This window comes from Nerophis lumbriciformis, linkage group LG11 (genome assembly GCF_033978685.3).
Source record: "Nerophis lumbriciformis linkage group LG11, RoL_Nlum_v2.1, whole genome shotgun sequence".
Taxonomy (NCBI): domain Eukaryota; kingdom Metazoa; phylum Chordata; class Actinopteri; order Syngnathiformes; family Syngnathidae; genus Nerophis; species Nerophis lumbriciformis.
In genome coordinates, this window is record NC_084558.2 from 41083328 (window position 1) to 41104784 (window position 21457).

At 38.9% G+C, this 21457-nt stretch overlaps 2 protein-coding genes across 2 annotated transcripts in view; one reads left to right on the forward strand and one right to left on the reverse strand.

Annotated features, from left to right (window-relative positions):
• polr3a (polymerase (RNA) III (DNA directed) polypeptide A) overlaps positions 1 to 15153 on the forward strand; it is a 55657-nt gene extending 40504 nt beyond the window's left edge. Inside the window, exons 25-31 of the mRNA XM_061966592.2 lie at positions 1 to 70; positions 157 to 249; positions 944 to 1108; positions 3540 to 3704; positions 3799 to 3930; positions 4005 to 4137; positions 15005 to 15153. The exon at positions 1 to 70 is cut by the window's left edge and continues 24 nt beyond it. Coding sequence (XP_061822576.1) covers positions 1 to 70; positions 157 to 249; positions 944 to 1108; positions 3540 to 3704; positions 3799 to 3930; positions 4005 to 4137; positions 15005 to 15153 — 907 coding nt within the window. The remainder of the gene's footprint in view (positions 71 to 156; positions 250 to 943; positions 1109 to 3539; positions 3705 to 3798; positions 3931 to 4004; positions 4138 to 15004) is intronic.
• A 460-nt stretch (positions 15154 to 15613) lies between these two features.
• The window catches only part of qrfprb (pyroglutamylated RFamide peptide receptor b), a 28441-nt gene continuing 22597 nt past the window's right edge, over positions 15614 to 21457 (reverse strand). Inside the window, exons 5-6 of the mRNA XM_061966586.2 lie at positions 20335 to 20432; positions 15614 to 16027 (exon numbers count right to left, since the gene is read on the reverse strand). Coding sequence (XP_061822570.2) covers positions 15624 to 16027; positions 20335 to 20432 — 502 coding nt within the window. The 3' untranslated portion in view covers positions 15614 to 15623. The remainder of the gene's footprint in view (positions 16028 to 20334; positions 20433 to 21457) is intronic.

Here is a 21457-nt window from a genome sequence, read left to right on the forward strand (position 1 = left end):
GGACGTGGAAGACGACGCCGACTTTGGGCGCCTGGTGAAGGGGAGGATCGAGAAAACGCTCTTAGGCGAGGTGATGTATCCCAATCTGCCAATTATCTTGGCTTTGTGTGTTTCAGACTTATAAGGACACAAAGAAGTATGCTGTGCTCCCTGCAGATTTCTGAATACATTGAAGAAGTTTTTCTACCAGACGACTGTTTCATCCTCGTCAAATTGTCCCTGGAGAGAATAAGACTACTGCGACTTGAGGTATGGCAAGTCACATACACATTTTTCGGACATTGTTGTACTTTTTCTGCCACTTTGTGATGAATAAATATCATCAAAGTTGGCAATCTTTAAATTAGCTTTATAATGGCAATGCTACACAAAATGTGCCACATTTGTTCCTCCTGGCAAAAAAATTCCCCTTAAACACATTTTCGATCCCTCATTTTATCTTAAAATAAACTAATGCAATATTTTGTGTTTATCATTTAGACATATTTCCCTAAGTGGGACAATGAAGAATACTGTTTTGTATTATAAAATGTGCCTTTTCCCACCAGATGGCGTGACATTTTTCCCATTATAAGAATGCAGCAAAATATCACTAACCTTTTATCTGCCTTTGTTAAAATCCTTAAAACAATACAGTAATTGATTATATTATAAGTGATGTTTTAGGCTTCAGTCGTTAAAAAAAAAAAACAGACTCATTTAAAATAAAAATAAATGTTTAAATATTTTCAGCAGATTTTGGTCACTGAAGGGAAAATGCATGAAAAAAATGTTGCTGCCAATAAGTGACCCATCTCAGGGCATAGTAATAATTATTAAAAAAAAAAAAAGCAAAAGATAGTGGTAATAGTAATTGTATGCTAATTATTTTCCATCAGTTTTTGTGGGATATTTAAAATATATTTAAAGGACCTCTGAAGAGTTGAATGTTTCCCTCTCCCAGGTGAATGCAGAGACTGTGCGCTACTCCATCTGCATGTCCAAACTGCGAGTGAAACCAGGTGACGTCGCGGTGCACGGCGAGGCCGTGGTGTGCGTGTCGCCGCGAGAAAACAACAAGAGCTCCATGTACTATGTGATGCAGTCGCTGAAGCAGGAACTACCAAAGGTGAGAACACACTTCAGAACATTGCTGAAGAGTCACCTTTTCAAGTTCCATCCACGGTAATAAATTAATACAAAACAACAGAACTTAATACAGATCAATGCTCGAGTCTACAAATATTATTACTTTATTAAATGAAATTTAATGCAACAATATTCAATCATATTTAGCCCACCATTTAACAATAATTACCTTTATAAAATATATATATATGTGAGAAAAAGTGTCAGACCTCTGGGTCGAGTAGCAAAAAGTTCCTGGTAACTTTGATTCAATTGCAAATTTTATGGGCTGAAACAATCTCAAGATTATCTGTTCAATTATATAAGGCTCGGAACGCTGACAATAGAATGTTTTTGTAGTTTTAAAAAGAAAAGACTTGGAGCAAGAAATTCCTGGTAAATTTGGTCTAAAAACTTTTGTGGGATGTGGAAACCGCAAATATCTGTAAAATGTAATTTACTTTAGCAATGCTAACAATGGACAATTGAATGTTTTGGTTCCTTTAAACAACAAATCACCAGTACATAAAAGTTCCTGGCAAGTTTTGTCTCAATACAATTGTTTTAAACAGCTGCAAAGAGCTAAAAGTTCCTGGTAATTTTGGTCTAAATACAAGTTTGGTGGGATGTTGAAACCTTAAAAAGGAACTGCACTATTGGAATTTTGTCTACCGTTCACAATCATGATGACGGATGTTTTTTTTTTTGCATTCTAAATATTAAATAAATGCGATCAAAAGTCAGTTTACAAAGGAGCCTATGGGAGCCGTTCATTTCTGCCTATAGAGCCCCTAAAACATCCAAACACCTCCATTAAGGTTTTATATATACGATGTAAGTATATATGTAAAGTAGTAACCAGCACATTTATAAGAACATTTAATATTTACATGTTTTAATAATTTTAATCATACGCGGCTCATTAATTTCAAAATTGCATCACATTTGCTTTTTTCTTCATCACTGATATAATAAAACATCGCTTATTGTACAATGTCTGCTGTCATTAGGATGCCGACTGCTAGGATGTTCATATATTCCCATTTAGATTAAAAATGTCTCATAATCCTCGCGAAGAAATAGGGTGGGGGTCGGGGGGAACAAGCTTCTTTTTGTGTCGTTCTTGCCATTTCCAGGTTCTAAATGGCGGTCAAAGTGTCCCAACTTGTCGGATTAAATTCTCAGCCATCTACTTAACAGGTGAGAGGCATGAGTTATGATCTACAATAAACTTACAGGGAGCAGGGCAGCGAGGAAAAAGCAAACCACTCGATGATGTAAAACATAGGGAGACACGGAAGTGATCACGTTGCTGCCATAAATAGTTCGTCTTTGTTAGCACTCATAATAACAATATCACTAATACTTGGTTAACATTCAAGTCATGAAATGTAAATTGAGTGTTTTTGGCGCTTTTTGAATGGTTATTTTTCTGATTTTATCGGTGGAATAGTAGAGCTCCCATTGGCTCGGTTGTAAGCGGACTTTTATTTACATTTATTTCATATTTTAAAAAATCTATCCATCATGTCTTTCATAATGATTGTGAACGATAGGCAAAAATAAAAAATGCAGTTCCCAAGATTTGATGACGCTAGCAATGCTAACAATAGACAATTTAATTGTGTGGTTCCTTTAAACAACAAAATACCAGGACACAAAAGTCCCTGGTATTTTTTTGTTTCTAAATATAATTTTTCTGGAGCCTTAAAACCTTTTAAATGTCTCAAATATGATGACGCTAAATAAACAATTGAATGTTTTCGATCATTATATTAACAAATTACCAGGACGTAAACTAATGTTCTTGGTAATTTTGGTCTAAACACAACTTTTGTGGGAAGTTGCACCCTTACAAATATTGGTTTGAATAAATTAACAACTAGTATTTAAAATATTCCTGGTAATTTTGGTCTAAATGCAACTTTTGTGGGATGTTGAAACCTTAAAGAGTATTTAGAATTTTATGACACTAGCATTGCTAACAATAGACAATATCATATTTTGGTTGTTTTAGACATCAAAGTACCAGGACATGAAGGTTCCAGGTAAAATGTTTTCCAAATAAAATTTTTGCGGAGCGTTAAAAACTGTAAAATGTCTGAAATTAGATGAAGCTAACAATAAACAATATGTTTTCATTAACAAACTACTAGAACATCAACTAAATGCCACTGGTAATTTTGGTTTAAACACAACTTTAGTGGGAAGTTGCAGCCTTAAAAATATTGGTTTGATTACATTTTGCTAGAAAAATTACCTAGAGTTTGAGATTCCTGCTAAATTTGGTCTAAATGCAATATTTTTGGGATGTTAAAGCCTTAAAAATAATGTTTTGATTACATTTCACTTGGAAAAACAACAATTAGGAGTTAGTCAAGAGATTCCTGGTGTAAATCTTATCTTTTGTGGGACTTAACCTGGACTGAAAGGTGGTGGTTCAAGGAATCCCCGAGGTCGCCCGTGCCGTCATCCACATCGACGAGCAGAGCGGCACGAACCAGTACAAGCTGCTGGTGGAAGGGGACAACATGCGAGCCGTCATGGCCACCCACGGCGTCAACGGAAGCAGGACCACGTCCAACAACACATTCGAGGTGCGAGCGTATTCAACAAGCAGCCGCTCTACAAAAGGAGCGATGTTGTATTGTTTGTAAAAAAACCAACAAAACAAAAAAACATCTCTTGCAGGTGGAGAAGACTCTTGGCATTGAAGCTGCCAGGTCTACCATCATTAATGAGATCCAGTACACTATGGTCAACCACGGCATGAGCATCGACCGGCGGCACGTCATGCTTTTAGCCGACCTCATGTCCTATAAGGTAGCAGGACACATCATCGCTGCTCTTTGTCCTTCACTCATTAGGCATCTCACTTTCCTTCTGTCCCCTCACAGGGGGAGATACTCGGAATTACTAGATTCGGCCTGGCCAAGATGAAGGAGAGCGTTCTCATGCTGGCGTCCTTTGAGAAAACAGCCGACCATCTCTTTGATGCCGCCTACTTCGGGCAGAAGGACTCTGTCTGCGGTAAATTTATGAACGCATAAAATTTAACTGGGAATCTTTGACGATGCCTGGGGGGCATTTTGACATTTTTAGAAAGTTAAGGATCAGAGGGCCAAATGCCAAACACTCTCCACACTTATCCATGTTTGGCACATTTTAGCTGTTTGATATTTCTAATCGATTACAAAACGTTAAGGAGGTCGTCACGGAAGTAAACAAGGTAGGAGGCAAACTTTCACAGAGTCATAATATGCAATTATATTAATTATATATCCATTACATTAATATTAAAAAAGTATAGAGTCAGTCACCGATTGTGCAAGTTCTCCCACTTAAAAAGATGAGAGAGGCCTGTAATTTTCCTCATAGGTATACTAAGTTAATTGCAATACTTTGTTGTATACTCTTTGTTGGCAATGACAGAGGCCAAACGTTTTCTCTAAGTCTTCACAAGGTTTTCACACACTGTTGCTGGTATTTTGGCCCATTCCTCCATGCAGATCTCTAGAGCAGTGATGTTTTGGGGCTGTCGCTGTGCAAGACGGACTTTCAACTTCCACCAAAGATTTTCTATGGGGTTGAAATCTGGAGACTGGCTAGGCCACTTCAGGACCTTGAAATGCTTCTTACGAAGCCACTCCTTTGTTGCCCGGGCGGTGTGTTTGGGATCATTGTTATTCTGAAAAACGCAGCCACGTTTCATCTTCAATGACCTTGCTGATTATTATTCTTTCCTTTACACGGATCAGTCGTCCTGGTCCCTTTGCAGAAAAACAGCCCTAAAACATGATGTTTCCACCCCCATGCTTCACTGTAGGTATGGTGTTCTTTGGATGCAACTCAGCATTCCTTCTCCTCCTAGCACGACAAGTTGAGTTTTCACCAAAAAGTTATATTTTGGTTTCATCTGACCATATGACATTCTCCCAATACACTTCTGGATCATCCATCATCCAAATGTTCTCTAGCAAACTTCAGACGGACCTGGGCTTAAGCAGGGGCACACGACTGGTCCTGCTTTGGTCCCAGCAATCTGCACATCATTCACTAGGTCCCCCTGTGTGATTTTGGGATTTTTGCTCACTATTCTTGTGATCATTTTGACCCAATAGGGTGAGATCAAGAGTAAGATCACTAATTCAGTGTCAATAATTGAGTGGGCCCTGGGTCCCTCTGTAGTGGAAAAGTTGTGTCCCGAGGTCAAAAAGGTAAAGAACCCCTGCTCTATAGGTTGTATTCACATGACGTCACCTCCGGCTCATTAACTATGCGAAACTCAAAATGGTGGGTGAGCAAGCGTCTGTTGTCATAGTGAAGTGAATTGTGAAGTGAATTATATTTATATAGCGCTTTTCTCTAGTGACTCAAAGCGCTTTACATAGTGAAACCCAATATCTAAGTTACATTTAAACCAGTGTGGGTGGCACTGGGAGCAAGTGGTTAAAATGTCTTGCCCAAGGACACAACGGCAGTGACGAGGATGGCGGAAGTGGGAATCGAACCTGCAACCCTCAAGTTGCTGGCACGGCCGCTCTACCAACCGAGCTATGCCGCCCCTCCTAGCGTCATAGCGTTCTTGGAGCCTTTTTGCCTCAAAGAGAAATAAATGCCTTATGCTTAAATTGTTTCAGGCTGTTGGAACCGTTTAAAACGCAAAAAGGATCAAAGTTCACCGAGAGATGATCAAGAAGGGCGGAAAAGTCAGAAATTTTACGAAAGACGACAGAATAGTAGCACGCACTCCAATCCAAGGGAGCAGAGTCGAAGAACGCTCGAGTTTGCAGTGATCACTTCGTTAAATGTTAGTTTGATTTTTTTAATTTTAACGTTTAGTATTTCCCATTTATCTTGATATTATTTGTGTTTTAACGTTTTCTTTTAGTTTCTAAAACTCATTTTTGCCACGAGTGTTCCATAAAGCACCGATTCGAAGAGTCTAAATAAAAGAAAGCAAATTTGACCAAAACCCAAAAGAGTTGGGCTTTTACCACAGAAGTTAGTTAAAAAGTTAAATTTAAAGTCTCAACAATTGTCACACACACACTGGGTGTGGTGAAATGTGTCCTCTGCATTTGACCCATCCCCATGTTCACCCCCTGGGAGGTGAGGGGAGCAGTGAGCAGCAGCATGTGTCGCGCTCGGGAATCATTTGGTGATTTAACCCCCAATTCCAACCCTCGATGACGAGTGCCAAGCAGGGAGACAATGGATCACATTTTTTATAGTCTTTGGTATGACTCGGCCGGGGTTTGAACTCACGACCTCCCAGTCTCAGGGCGGACACTCTAACCACAAGGTCACTGAGCTGTTAAGAGATTAGTTAAGTACTCGTAAAAGGGCGTTTAACAACAGCAACAACAAACATGGTGGTAGACGCGAAGTTAGATCATGAAATGCAAACTTACCCGAGCAAAAACGATGCATGATTTACCCAAGAGAGCTTTGATACCACTTTCCTTCTTCCAGTCACACACAAAGAAGTTGTAGACCTCCATGTTTTTCCAAGTTTTCATCTGTTTTGTCGTGTAGAATGATGTATGGAGCACCACATAGTTCGACATGTCTGGGAACGCGACGGATGGATAACCCTTGATATCACTCGTCAGACAAATCTCTCTGTTTGCTACAAAGTAGCCATATTGGACTTCCTTTATGGCAGGAGCGCTCTACTGTTTTTTTTTTTAAGAGTGACAACAAAAATGCTAGTGAAAGATCCTCTCTATAACATATAACTAGAGATGTCCGATAATGGCTTTTTTGCCGATATCCGATATTCCGATATTGTCCAACTCTTAATTACCGATTCCGATATCAACCGATACTGATATATACAGTCATGGAATTAACACATTATTATGCCGCTAGATGCATTAAACAATGTAACAAGGTTTTCCAAAATAAATCAACTCAAGTTATGGAAAAAAATGCAAACATGGCACTGCCATATTTATTATTGAAGTCACAAAGTGCATTATTTTTTTTAACATGCTTCAAAACAGCAGCTTGGAATTTGGGACATGCTGTCCCTGAGAGAGCATGAGGAGGTTGAGGTGGGCGGGGTTGAGGTGGGGTGGGGGGGGTATATTGTAGCGTCCCGGAAGAGTTAGTGCTGCAAGGGGTTCTGGGTATTTGTTCTGTTGTGTTTGTTGTGTTACGGTGCGGATGTTCTACCGAAATGTGTTTGTCATTCTTGTTTGGTGTGGGTTCACAGTGTGGCGCATATTTGTAACAGTGTTAAAGTTGTTTATACGGCCACCCTCAGTGTGACCTGTATGGCTGTTGACCAGGTACGCCTTGTGTGTGTGAAAAGCCGTAGGTATTATGTGATTGGGCCGGCATGCAAAGGCAGTGCCTTTAAGGCTTATTGGCGCTCTGTACTTCTCCCTACGTCCGTGTGCACAACGGCGTTTTAAAAAGTCATACATTTTACTTTTTGAAACCGATACCGATAATTTTGAAACCGATACCGATAATTCCCGATATTAGATTTTAAAGCATTTATCGTCCGATAATATCGGCAGTCCGATATTATCGGACATCCCTACATATAACATATACATATAACAAGAGCACTTTGATTAGCATTTTCGCAGTGTGTTCTTCAAAACAGAGCAGAAGAGCAATGCTGTTTTTAAGAACCTACTGCAAAAATGCTAATCAAAGATCCTCTGTGTGGCAGTATTGCAGAGATGCCTTCATTCAGCAGTAGGTTGTTAAAAACAGCAGAGTGCTCCTGCCCGTGTTTATTTTATTTTTAAGGAGTGACAACAAAACACTAGTCAAAGATCCCAATATGTCGAGCCCTTTGTTTAGCGTTTTTGCAGTTGGTTCTTAAAAACAGCAAATTCTATCTTAGGAGCCATCTTGTGTTTCTAAGAATGCTCGTCACGGATCTTCTGTGTGGCAGAAGTGTGGAGCTGTTTTTAAGAACTTACCTTCATTTTGCAGCAGGTCTTCAAAATGACAGCTGTTAATAATCTGCTGTCACTCGACGGTGTGCTTCGGCTTGCCAGTTAAAAACAATTTTTCTATTGCTGCTATCATTATTGTTGTTGTTAGCGATGTCCCCATTCCGATCATGGGACCGGATTTGCCTTTTTAAGTGATGGGTGATCAGTTGGTCAGCTGCCAAGTCTTTACCACACAGCTGTGTCCCAATTAGAGCTGCAATTATTCATTGAGTAAATGTTTAGAAAAACTCATCTATTTGTATCTTGTTGCTTCGATGATTGGTGTGGTGAGGAAAATAAGCGCAGCAGGGCACACATGAGAGTGGTCCACCTATTAGTGATGTGACCTACGTGGGCGTGTTGTTCAAAGGAAAACAATAACGAGAGAGAGAGAAAGAGAAGCTGGCAAAGGTTTTGCCATAATTTATTTTTCTTGTTCTTGTTACAAAATAAGTTTGGGATCGTTTATTTTTCACTTTACAAAGTTTGAGGGCAAACACCCAAATCTTGTAAATGGGAGCCATTAGTAGTAATTGCTTTTGTTTAGTGATTGTGCATTAGCCACCTTTTTTGTAAAACGTACAGTAGGGAAGGGATTCATATGGCCCCATTCCTGGGTGGATCTTGCTTGAGGGGGGTCGGTTAATCATTTTGCAATGCAGTCTTCTGAAAAGGATGGAAAGAGCCACCCTACATATACAACCGATGTTGTGGTCAACGTTGGAATTGACATAAAACACATTTTTAAAAAGTCCCACCCCACCCAAATTTGTCACGTTTCATGTGTTATGATAACCATGACGAATGGGGCCATGTGAATCCCCGTAGGGTTAAATACCACGAATGTAAGACGTTTTATTGTTAGTGTTGGTAGCGTTGTAACATTTTAAGGTTTCAACATCCCACAACAGCTGCATTTAGACCAGTGGTTCTTAACCTGGGTTCGATCGAACCCTTGGGGTTCGGTGAGTCGGGCTCAGGGGTTCGGTGGAGGTCAAGACACACCCATCGTGTAAATAAAAACTTCTCCCTATCGGCTTTATGGATACGGCAACAGCAGAAGTCAGACTGATTTGCAAGTGTGTAATTTGTTGTGAGTTTATGCACTGTGTTGGTTTTGTTCTTTGAACAAGGTGATGTTGATGCACGGTTCATTTTGTGCACCACTAAAAAAAAAAACATAACTTTGTCTTGATTTTGAAAAACAATGAACATTTTATTTTTCACTAAAGAAGGGTTCGGTGAATGCGCATATGAAACTGGTGGGGTTCGGTATCTCCAACAAGGTTAAGAACCACTGATTTAGACAAAATGGCGAGGATTCTCTCAACTCGGTGATTCTTAAACTGTGGCACGCAGGCTCCATTTAGTGTTATGTCAAAAAATCATAAATATTCAAACTGTGTACAATGTTACAGTGGCCACAATTTAAAATACTCAGGTTAAATAAAACCTTTGCCTTGTTTTTAATGAATACTTAGGCCTACTATGGCACTGTATTCTAATCTTGGTCATCATGGCGGTACTTGGAGAGTTTTCTGAGGCGGTACTTGGTGCAGGCATGTGATTTGAACTTAATGAAAAAGACAGCAATTAAGTCGGGGGTCAGGCACCCCCCGAAGCTCCTGGTTTTTCCGACACAGATGGTTCATCTAGTTCAGGGGTCGGCAACCCGCGGCTCTTTGATCACTCTGATGCGGCTCAGCTGCATACTTGCCGACCCCCCCGATTTTCCCGGGAGACTTCCGGATTTCAGTGCCTCGCAGAAAACTACCGGAATTAATATTCTCCGATTTTCACCCTTACAATAATAATAAGGGTGTGCCATGATGGTACAGCATTCAGCGCCCTCTACAATCTGTATTAACAGCATGACAGCCCAGCCTCTTGTTATATGCATTTTCTGCTTGCTCACTTAAGTCACAGCAAGGCATACTTGGTCAACAACCACACAGGTTACACTGACGGTGGCCATATAAAACAACTTTAACACTCTTCCTAATAATGCGCCACACTTTGAACCAAAACCAAACAAGAATGACAAACACATTTCGGGAGAACATCTGCACCTTAACACAACATAAACACAACAGAACAAATACCCAGAATCCCATGCAGTCCTGACTCTTCCGGGCTACATTATACACACCTGCTACCACCAAACCCCCCCCCCCCCTTCTGTTGAGGTGGGCGGGGTTTGGTAGCGGAGGTGTATAATGTAGCCCAGAAGAGTTAGGGCTGCATGGGATTCTGGCTATTTGTTCTGTTGTGTTACGATGCAGATGTTCTCCCGATATGTGTTTGTCATTCTTGTTTGGTGTGGGTTCACAATGTGGCGCATTATTAGTAAGAGTGTTAAAGTTTTTTATACCGCCACCGTCAGTGTAACTTGTGTGGTTGTTGAGCAAGTATGCCTTTCTGTGACTTACGTGAGCAAGCAGAAGCCGCATACAACGTGTGGCTGGGCCGGCACGCTGATTATAGTGGGCGCTAAATGCTGTACCATCACGGCACGTTTGAGAGAATAATTGCTCTGAAATTCTTAGTCAACCGGTAAAATCGGGAGGATTGGCAAGTATGACGCTGTCAAGCGCCAATCATATAAAAGTCGAGGGCCGCACTAACATTCAATTTTCATATTAAGGTGTGGGCCGCGTGTCTGAGACCCCTGGTTTACATAGCACAAAGCAAAAAAAAAACTTTGCATGCAGTGTTATTTCATTTTAAATTTCAAAAGATTTTTGTGGCTCCCATTGTTTTCTTTAATTTGTGAAACTGGTCAAAATGGCTCTTTGACTGGTAAAGGTTGCCGACCCATGATCTAGTTATTTACATTATTTACTAGGGGTGTAACGGTACACAAAAATTTTGGTTCGGTACGTACCTCGGTTTAGAGGTCACGGTTCGGTTCATTTTCGGTACAGTAAGAAAACAACAAAATATACATTTTTGGGTTATTTATTTACCAAATTTGGAAAATCTTCCACCAAAAATATTTTTCTTAGTGGAATATTTGATGTGAAGTAATGGGAACCTTGGATAGGTCAATAATTCATAATAACATTGATTTTGATTCAATATTATGTTTTGAGCAATGACAGTTTGAAAGAAAAAAAAGTAGCTTTGTTTTATTAGTCAACATTGCAACTTTTTCTAAATTACATTTAACCTTTAAGCTTTTTTATTTCTCTTTTGTTATGTTTTTGTTTATTTTAATAGCATTTTTAGAATGTGCCGTGGGCCTTTAAAACATTCGCTGTGGGTTGCAAATGGCCTCCGGGGCACACTTTTGACACCCCTGCTATAGATAATAAAAAAAAATAATCAGATAAATCTATGGATTTAAAATGTCTCTCAGCAGAGCCTGGCGACGCATGCACGTTTATCATACCTCTCTTGCTCTCTCCGTCTCTGCCCCTCCCTCACGAATGCCGCTGCACGCACAATTTGCTTTGTTTTTAACCCCTTCTTAAAGGGGAACATTATCACAATTTCAGAAGGGTTAAAACCATTAAAAATCAGTTCCCAGTGGCTTATTATATTTTTCGAAGTTTTATTCAAAATGTTACCCATCACGCAATATCCCTAAAAAAAGCTTCAAAGTGCCTGATTTTAACCATCGTTATAAACACCCGTCCATTTTCCTGTGACATCACATAGTGATGCCAACACAAACAAACATGGCGGAAAGAACAGCAAGCTAAAGCGACATTAGCTCGGATTCAGACTCGGATTTCAGCGGCTTAAGCGATTCAACAGATTACGAATGTATTGAAACGGATGGTTGTAGTGTGGATGCAGGTAGCGAAAACGAAATTGAAGAAGAAACTGAAGCTATTGAGCCATATCGGTTTGAACCGTATGCAAGCGAAACCGACGAAAACGACACGACAGCCAGCGATCGCCTTCTAACCAACGATTGGTATGTGTTTGTTTGGCATTAAAGGAAACTAACAACTATGAACTAGGTTTACAGCATATGAAATACATTTGGCAACAACATGCACTTTGAGAGTGCAGACAGCCCAATTTTCATCAATTAATATATTCTGTAGACATACCCTCATCCGCTCTCTTTTCCTGAAAGCTGATCTGTCCAGTTTTGGAGTTGATGTCAGCAGGCCAGGGAAGCTAGGGTCGATAGGGGGTTTAGCTCGCTCGTCTGCGGGAACAGACTGCCGCCATTGCTTGCCGTGCTACCGGGGTTCTTTGTCCCTGAATTGCTCACACACTCCGGCAGATTCAATGGGGGTCTGGCGGCAGATTTCTTTGACTTTATCGTTGGAAATGCATCTGCTTCGAGTGTCGCAGGATATCCACACATTCTTGCCATCTCTGTCGTAGCATGGCTTTCGTCGGTAAAGTGTGCGGAACAAACGTCCAATTTCTTGCCACTTTCGCATCTTTGGGCCACTGGTGCAACTTGAATCCGTCCCTGTTCGTGTTGTTACACCCTCCGACAACACACCGACGAGGCATGATGTCTCCAAGGTACGGAAAACAGTCGAAAAAACGGAAAATAACAGAGCTGATTTGACTCGGTGGTTTGAGAAAATGGCGGATTGCTTCCCGATGCGACGTCACGTTGTGACGTCATCGCTCCGAGAGCGAATATTAGAAAGGTGTTTAATTCGCCAAAATTCACCCATTTAGAGTTCGGAAATCGGTTAAAAAAATATATGGTCTTTTTTCTGCAACATCAAGGTATATATTGACGCTTACATAGGTCTGGTGATAATGTTCCCCTTTAACCCTGAACGTACATTGAAAATACACGCAACCCTAACTCAAAATGCCGCACATTCGAGGCATTTAAGAAACTCCGCCCTGACAGCTCCACAAAACAGGACATGTCCGGGGAAAAGTGGACATATGGTCAGTCTATCGTAGCCCGTTAGCTGCTAGCATGCCGTGTGTTGTGCCTCGGTGTGCATTTTTTACACAACGTGCGTTACGCTACTTAATATGTCCGCGTGGAAACTCGTTCAGTACACCTCCAAACCAAACCGACACCTCCGTACTGAAACGGTTCAATACAAATACACGTACCGTTACACCCCTATTATTTACACATTACTTTGGTTCATTCACTCATTACTTGGCACATTTCTGAGCAGCTTGGATTTTATAGCCAATTTCCAAATGCAAACATCATAAGGACTACAAACAATGTTTATCCGAATAGCCATTTGTAGAATGGAATAACAAATATCTTTCATTCATGTTGTTCATGTTTCAAAATGATTCATCTGTTCAATGTCACAATATAAACAGTAGAAATAATGATCAAAATGTCAGCTACTGTCTTGTTGTAAAACACCAATGAAAATGAAAAAACAAATTGCATTTAGACAGGCTATTCTGTAGCAAAAGTCATCACATGTCTGCCACAATCATGTAAATGTGTATTCCACGTTTTCATGTCGAGAGCAGTTTTGATTTGGGCTTGCATGGTAAACAACTAAAATGAATGTTTTGGCCATTGTTTTTATCCTGACGCATACATTTGTCCAAATGTGGTCAAGTAGACACATTGCGGGTTTCCTGGACGTCGTCTACATCGCTAAGGAAAATAATCCCTATGCCGCCTTCCTCTTTTTTTTAATATATAAATCAGCCGTTTGAATATTCCTTCTTCTCCTCTCAGACTCTCTCGTCGTCATTTGGGATGTCTGTTGTGATTTCCCTTCTTGCCTCTGATTGGCCTGTCCGTAATGTTTTGCCCTAATCTTAACCAATCGTGACTCATCACAGTAAACCAACCAACCAATCATGGAATTTTTTTTATACGTAAACCAACCAATTATCATAGATTGTTACCGTATATTTTGTCCCCTGCCTGTGGAGTTGCTTCGCTAAGTAGCTTCGATTTTTAAGTTAATAATTTTTAATGAAAAAGCATAGTTTTTACCACTGGATTATTAAAAAATCATACTCCATTACGGGAAAACCTTAGTTGTTGGCAGGTATGACAAAGAGACGGATCAAGATTTAAACAACAGGTCGGAAAAACTAAGAAAAACTGAAAATATATTTTTACAAAGATAAAAAGAGACGGATTTCCGACTACAGACGGAAAAATCACTTGCCTGTTGATGAAAAAATGTTGAAAACCAGTTTTTCTTGCAAAATTGTATTTTTGTTCATTTGTATTTAGCATTCAATAACACAGATTTATTAATACATTATCTGATTTACAACAATACTAGCAAATTGTAAATGTAATAAGATTTGTTTAAAAAAAAAAAAAGGTATAGTGTTTACCGTATTTTTCGGAGTATAAATCGCACCAGAGTATAAGTCGCACCTGCCGAAAATGCATAATAAAGAAGGAAAAAAACATATATAAGTCGCACTGGAGTATAAGTCGCATTTTTGGGGACATTTATTTGATAAAACCCAACACCAAGAATAGACATTTGAAAGGCAATTTAAAATAAATAAAGAATAGTGAACAACAGGCTGAATAAGTGTTCGTTATATGAGGCATAAATAACCAACTGAGAACGTGCCTGGTATGTTAACGTAACATATTATGGTAAGAGTCATTCAAATAACTATAACATATAGAACATGCTATACGTTTACCAAACAATCTGTCACTCCTAATCGCTAAATCCCATGAAATCTTATACGTCTAGTCTCTTACGTGAATGAGCTTAAAAATATTATTTGATATTTTACGGTAATGTGTTCATAATTTCACACATCTCGCTCCTGAGTATAAGTCGCACCCCCGGCCAAACTATGAAAAAAACTGCGACTTATAGTCCGAAAAATACGGTACTTATTTTACTCGCTATAAAACATTTTCTGTTCTATAATCTATTGTCAAAGTTTCAGATCAGGTCTCGAAATCGGATCAGATCTGATGCCCAAAAATGGGATCGAGACACCCTTGGTGCTTGTTTGTAATATTGTTGTTGTTTGTGTTGCAGGTGTGTCAGAGTGCATCATCATGGGCATCCCAATGAACATCGGCACAGGGCTCTTTAAACTCCTGCGCAAGGCCGACAAAGATCCAGCCCCGCTGAAAAGGCCGCTCCTCTTCGATCACCCCGACTTCCACATTCCTCTCGTCACGTAAACGGTGAGGGGAACACAACTTCACCGAGTATTTAAGTGCCTGAATATGTGTTCATATCAGAGAAGTGCTTTTGTTTGCAATTATTTATACCAAGAAACATCTGTTTTTGTATTTATGTTGATAATGCATTTATATCCCGTCAACAGATTCGCACTAAAATCATGTTAATCCTATCGGTGTTATTTTTTATCATGGAATAAAAACATGTGGATTTACCTGAACGTCTTTAAAAAGCTAAGGCTCAACAATTTGTACCCTGGAAAAGTTCCACTCTTTGACAAGAGAAATCCGTACACATTTTTAATGTGTTAAAAAAAAGCATATGCGCACAAAAAACAGATGAGACAAAGCAGACGCCATTATATTTATCACATAAAATTGGCAGTAAAGCGATTGGTATAAAATTGTCCTCCTTTTGAAGTGTGCGTCCTTCAGCAGCAAATGTCCTTGAAAAGAGTGCAAAAAAAGCCTCATGTCTCCTGAGAGTTGGCCGCGAGCTCCGTCTGAATGGTTGAGATCTTCTCACCGACCAACGGCAAGGAGGTTTCGCCGCGCGATGAACTCGATTGACCTTTGTCGGACCTGGCCTGCTGCTGCGCGCCCTCCTTGGATTCCAGGAATTCCTCTCGGGTTTGCAGCCTGATGAACTGCACGGCGACTTTAGGCGGGGGAGGCGGAGGGGGAGGCGCGGCGGCCACGGCGCGGTTCTGCTTCCTCATGCACTGCGACAGCGTGGAGACGCAGCTCTTCTGGAAGTTCTCGTTCATGAAGGCGTACACGATGGGGTTGTTGAAGCTGTTGAAGAAGCCGATGGCCTGCACCACGGCGACGATCATGTTCAACGTCACGTCGTCGTATTTGTTCTCCAAGTTGTCTGTGGAACGGGAAACAGACCGTAAACACTCCAATCCACTTTATTTATACATTTCAAAGAACAATAGAAGTTTCACAAAGTACTGCACAGAATTTAAGACATACATACTAGAGCAGTGGTTCTCAAATGGGGGTACGCGTACCCCTGGGGGTACTTGAAGGTATGCCAAGGGGTACGTGAGATTTTTTTTTAAATATTCTAAAAATAGCAACAATTCAAAAATCCTTTATAAATATATTTATTGAATAATACTTCAACAAAATATGAATGTAAGTTCATAAACTGAACATCAAATCAAGTAGGCTATTCCATTCATTACAATGCAATATTCAGTGTTGACAGCTAGATTTTTTGTGGACATGTTCCATAAATATTGATGTTAAAGATTTCTTTTTTTGTGAAGAAATGTTTAGAATTAAGTTCATGAATCCAGATGGATCTCTATTACAATCCCCAAAGAAGGCACTTTAAGTTGATGATTACGGTACTTCTATGTGTAGAAATCTTTATTTATAATTGAATCACTTGTTTATTTTTCAACAAGTTTTTAATTATTTTTATATCTTTTTTTCCAAATAGTTCACAAAAGACCACTACAAATGAGCAATATTTTGCACTGTTATACAATTTAATAAATCAGAAACTGATGACATAGTGCTGTATTTTACTTCTTTATCTCTTTTTTTCAACCTAAAATGCTTTGCTCTGATTAGGGGGGTACTTGAATTAAAAATATTTTCACAGGGGGTACATCACTGAAAAAAGGTTGAGAACCACTGTACTAGAGGAGTCAGTAATATAAAACATTTACCGTATTTTTCGGAGTATAAGTCGCTCAGGAGTATAAGTCGCACCGGCCGAAAATGCACAATAAAGAAGGAAAAAAACATATACGTCGCACTGGAGTATAAATCGCATTTTTTGGGGAAATTTATGTGATAAAAGCCAACACCAAGAATAGACATTTGAAAGGCAATTTAAAATAAATAAAGAATGAATAAGTGTACGTTATATGAGGCATAAATAACCAAGTGAGAACGTGCCTGGTATGTTAACGTAACATATTATGGTAAGAGTCATTCAAATAACTATAACATATAGAACATGCTATACGTTTACCAAACAATCTGTCACTCCTAATCGCTAAATCCCATGAAATCTTCCTCCCCGGTGTCGCCTCTGGTATGTCCTTTCTTTCTGCTGCTCGATTGCCGTTCTCTGCTGCATATTTCACTACGCCCAGTTTGTAATCTGCAGTATATGATTTCCTTTTCAGTGCCATTTTTGTTCAGTCCTTCTCAGTTTTTCTAAGTTACCGCCAATGTTGATGTGATCCATTTTAACAGCTACAGCAGTAGCATATAGCAGTTAGCATTCCATGACCCACAATGCACTTCTGCCATGACCCTCCCCCGCCGAATTCTTATTGGTTGACGTGTAAGTGACGATTGCTGTCATTTGCTTCGTCTCTTACGCGAATGAGATAAATAATATTATTTGATATTTTACGGTAATGTGTTAATAATTTCACACATAAGTCGCTCCTGAGTATAAGTCGCACCCCCGGCCAAACTATGAAAAAAACCTGCGACTTATAGTCCGAAAAATACGATAAATATAAAAGAATAAATACATAAAATACATCAGAGAAAATAAAATAGACTAAAACCACACAACTCTCTTGCTGTTTTAAAAGCCAAAGAGTAAAAATACCGTTGTGGTCAAAAGTTGTTTGTAAAGATAATGTCATGGCTGTCTTGAGTTTCCAATCATTTCTACAACTCTTACTTTTTTGTGATAGAGTGATTGGAGCACATACTTGTTGGTCACAAAAAACATTCATGAAGTTTGGTTCTTTTATGAATTTATTATGGGTCTACTGAAAATGTGAGCAAATCTGCTGGGTCAAAAGTATACATACAGCAATGTTAATATTTGCTTACATGTCCCTTGGCAAGTTTCACTGCAATAAGGCGCTTTTGGTAGCCATCCACAAGCTTCTGCTTGAATTTTTGACCACTCCTCTTGACAAAATTGGTGCAGTTCAGCTAAATGTGTTGGTTTTCTGACATGGACTTGTTTCTTCAGCAGTTGGGTGTTCCAAAAGGACAATGACCCCAAACACACGTCAAAAGTATTAAAGGAATGGCTAACTGAAGCTAGTATTAAGGTTTCAAAATGGCCTTCCCAAAGTTCTGACTTAAACGTGTGGACAATGCTGAAGAAACGAGTCTTTGTCAGAAAACCAACAAATTTAGCTGAACTGCACCAATTTTGTCAAAAGGAGTGGTCAAAAATTGTACCTGACATGTATACTGTGTATATGTACATAATTTATCCATTTTTCAACATATTTTTTTATATACATGTTACAGGTTATATATATTTTATTATTGAATGTATCAAATGTGATGAATATTTAATGGACCACAACGGAAACAAGCCTTTTGGCTTTTTGGGCCATCCATTACATGGATTAAATTCTTTAAGATGTCAATAAACTTCTCAATCAATCAAAAAAAAAACCCAGAAGCTTGTGGATGGCTACCAAAAGTGCCTTATTGCAGTGAAACTTGCCAAGGGACATGTAAGCAAATATTAACATTGCTGTATGTATACTTTTGACCCAGCAGATTTGCTCACATTTTCAGTAGACCCATAATAAATCCATAAAAGAACCAAACTTCATGAATGTTTTTTGTGCCAAACAAGTATGTGCTCCAATCACTCTATCACAAAACAATAAGAGTTGTAGAAATGATTGGAAACTCAAGACAGCCATGACATTATGTTCTTCACAAGCGTATGTAAACTTTTGACCACGACTGTGTTTTAAGGCGTGATTTAAAACTCATTAAAGAGGGAGCCGTCCGAATAGCAAGAGGGATATTGTTCCAAAGTTTTAGAGCCACAGCAGAAAATGCACGATCACCTCTGGATTTTAAACAGGTTTTTGGGACAAGAAGAAGAAACTGATCAGCCGACCTCAGAAACCTTGTGGGGGTGTACATTTTTAAAAGGTCTGACTTATATTGTGGCGCTAATCCGTTAAGAGATTTAAAAACAATATTCTAAAATGAACTGGGAGCCAATGAAGGGATGCTAAAATGGGGGTAATGTGTTCATGTTTTTTTAGTGGCAGTTAAAAGTCGAGCAGCAGCATTTTGGACTAACTGCAGTCTGGTTCATTCCAACATAGAGGGAGTTGCAGTAGTCCAAACGTGATGAAATAAAAGCATGGATTACCCGCTCAAAGTCTTTAAAAGATCAAACTGATTTGATTTTCGCTAAAAGTCTTAAATGATAAAAACTAAATCGTACAACGGAGTTAATCTTAGACTTGGACTTAGACTTCCTTTTTATTGTCATTCAAATTTGAACTTTACAGCACAGATAAGAACGAAATTTCGTTACATAAGCTCGTGGTAGTGCAGGATAAAAAAGCAATAAGGTGCATATATAAATAAATAAATATATATAAATAATATATATAAAATAAATAAATATATATAAATAAATAAATAGATTACTGTACAGATAAATATATTCATTGTCGAACTTAAAACCAATATTTGTGACTGTTGGTTTTAAATAAAGCATCAGGGGGTCCCGGTCACTGGGGTGAGCAGTCAGTTTGTTTGACTTTTGAGTCAAATAAAATTATTTCTGTCTTGTTCTCATTTAAGTTTAGAAAGTTTACCGCCAGCCATGCTTTTATGCCCTCAAGACAATTTAAGAGTGATTTTCAGATATGACCCGAACCATTTCAAGGGTGTGCCTTTTAAACTTACATATTGTTCTAAGCCAGTGGTTCTCAACCTATTTTCAGTGATGTACCCCCTGTGAATTTTTTTTAAATGCAAGTACCCCCTAATCAGAGCAAATAATTTTTGGTTGAAAAAAAAGAGATAAAGAAGTAAAATACAGCACTATGTCATCAGTTTCTGATTTATTAAATTGTATAACAGTGCAAAATATTGCTCAATTGTAATGGTCTTTCTTGAACTATTTGGAAAAAAAGATAGGTTTTTATTTCTATTTATAAAGAATTTTTGAATTGTTGCTATTTTTAGAATACCGGTATTTAAAAAAAAAATCTCACGTACCCCTTGGCATACCTTCAAGTACCCCCACGGGTACGCGTACCCCCATTTGAGAACCACTGTTCTAAGCGACTACTGAGAGTTGTGTGATCCACTGTGTCAAACGCGGCAGTTAAATCTAGAAGAATTAAAATGGAAGGGTCGCCAGAATCAGTGGCTATTAAAAGGTTGTTAAAAACACTCAAAGGCTCAAAGCGTACTTACAGTATTCAAAGAGCATGTGGACGGTGTGGAAAGGCGCCCAGCAGACGGTGAAGAGCAGGACGATGGTGATCATCATCTTGACGGCTCGCTTCTTTTTCCTGAAAAAAACAAGGACAGGAAGTTCTACAATGTGAGATGCCTGAAAGGAAACTCATCCAAATACCTTCTAACAGGCATGTGATTTTTCCGTCTAAAGTCGGAATTCCGTCTTTTTTAATCTCGGGAAAAAAAAAAAAATGATCTCCCGTTTTTCCATTTTTTTCCCGTCTCTAAATCAAGATTCGAGACGTAGTTTATATTACGCCGTAGTTGATTGGTCGATATGTTCCTTGTGACCAATCAGGACATCTGTTAAGAATGATGACTAGTGATGGGATCGGCAGTTCTTTTGACTGTACTGAATCACTAGAATCAGTTCCTTAAATTGATTCGTTCAAAAAATTAGTTCACCGAAGCACTTCTGCAGCAGCAGTTCTGTGGGCAGGTCGGCGAATCATGAGTCAGTCAGTAACAGATTCCCCAGCGGCAGATCTCGGTGTGTGTCAGTTCGCGAACGACACAAGCCCTAAGCACCCAATGAACGACACGCACAGTGACTGAACGAGATCCTCAATGTGACGTCCTCCTCCGCGACACAGTCAGTTCTCTGTGTCAGTAGGTTCGCGAGTCCTGTTGTTAAATATGTTTTATTGCACTGAAATGAAAATAAGAAATAAATAAAAGTGGGAAATAAAAAAAATAGTTATAGCCTACTAAAATGCTTGCAATCAACAGTTAAATAAATAGGCCTCGTTTGTTTAGTGCAAAAACAAATATTAAATTAAGTTAACCCCTTAACAAATGCCAACATAAAAACTAAATGTTCTGTAGCAAAGAAAATGTAAACTTAAATATGCAAACAAAAAGAAAATAAATACCTTCAAAATAAAACAAATAAATTAAGAGCCAGAAATGCCAACATAAAAACTAAATGTTCTGTAGCCTACGTTTAAAAATATAACAAAGAAAATATTAACTTAAACATGCAAACAAAAAGAAAATAAATAGGCTACCTTAAATAAAACAAAACAAATATTAAACCAAGTGCCAGAAAAGCCAACTTTAAAACTAAAATTTCTGTAGC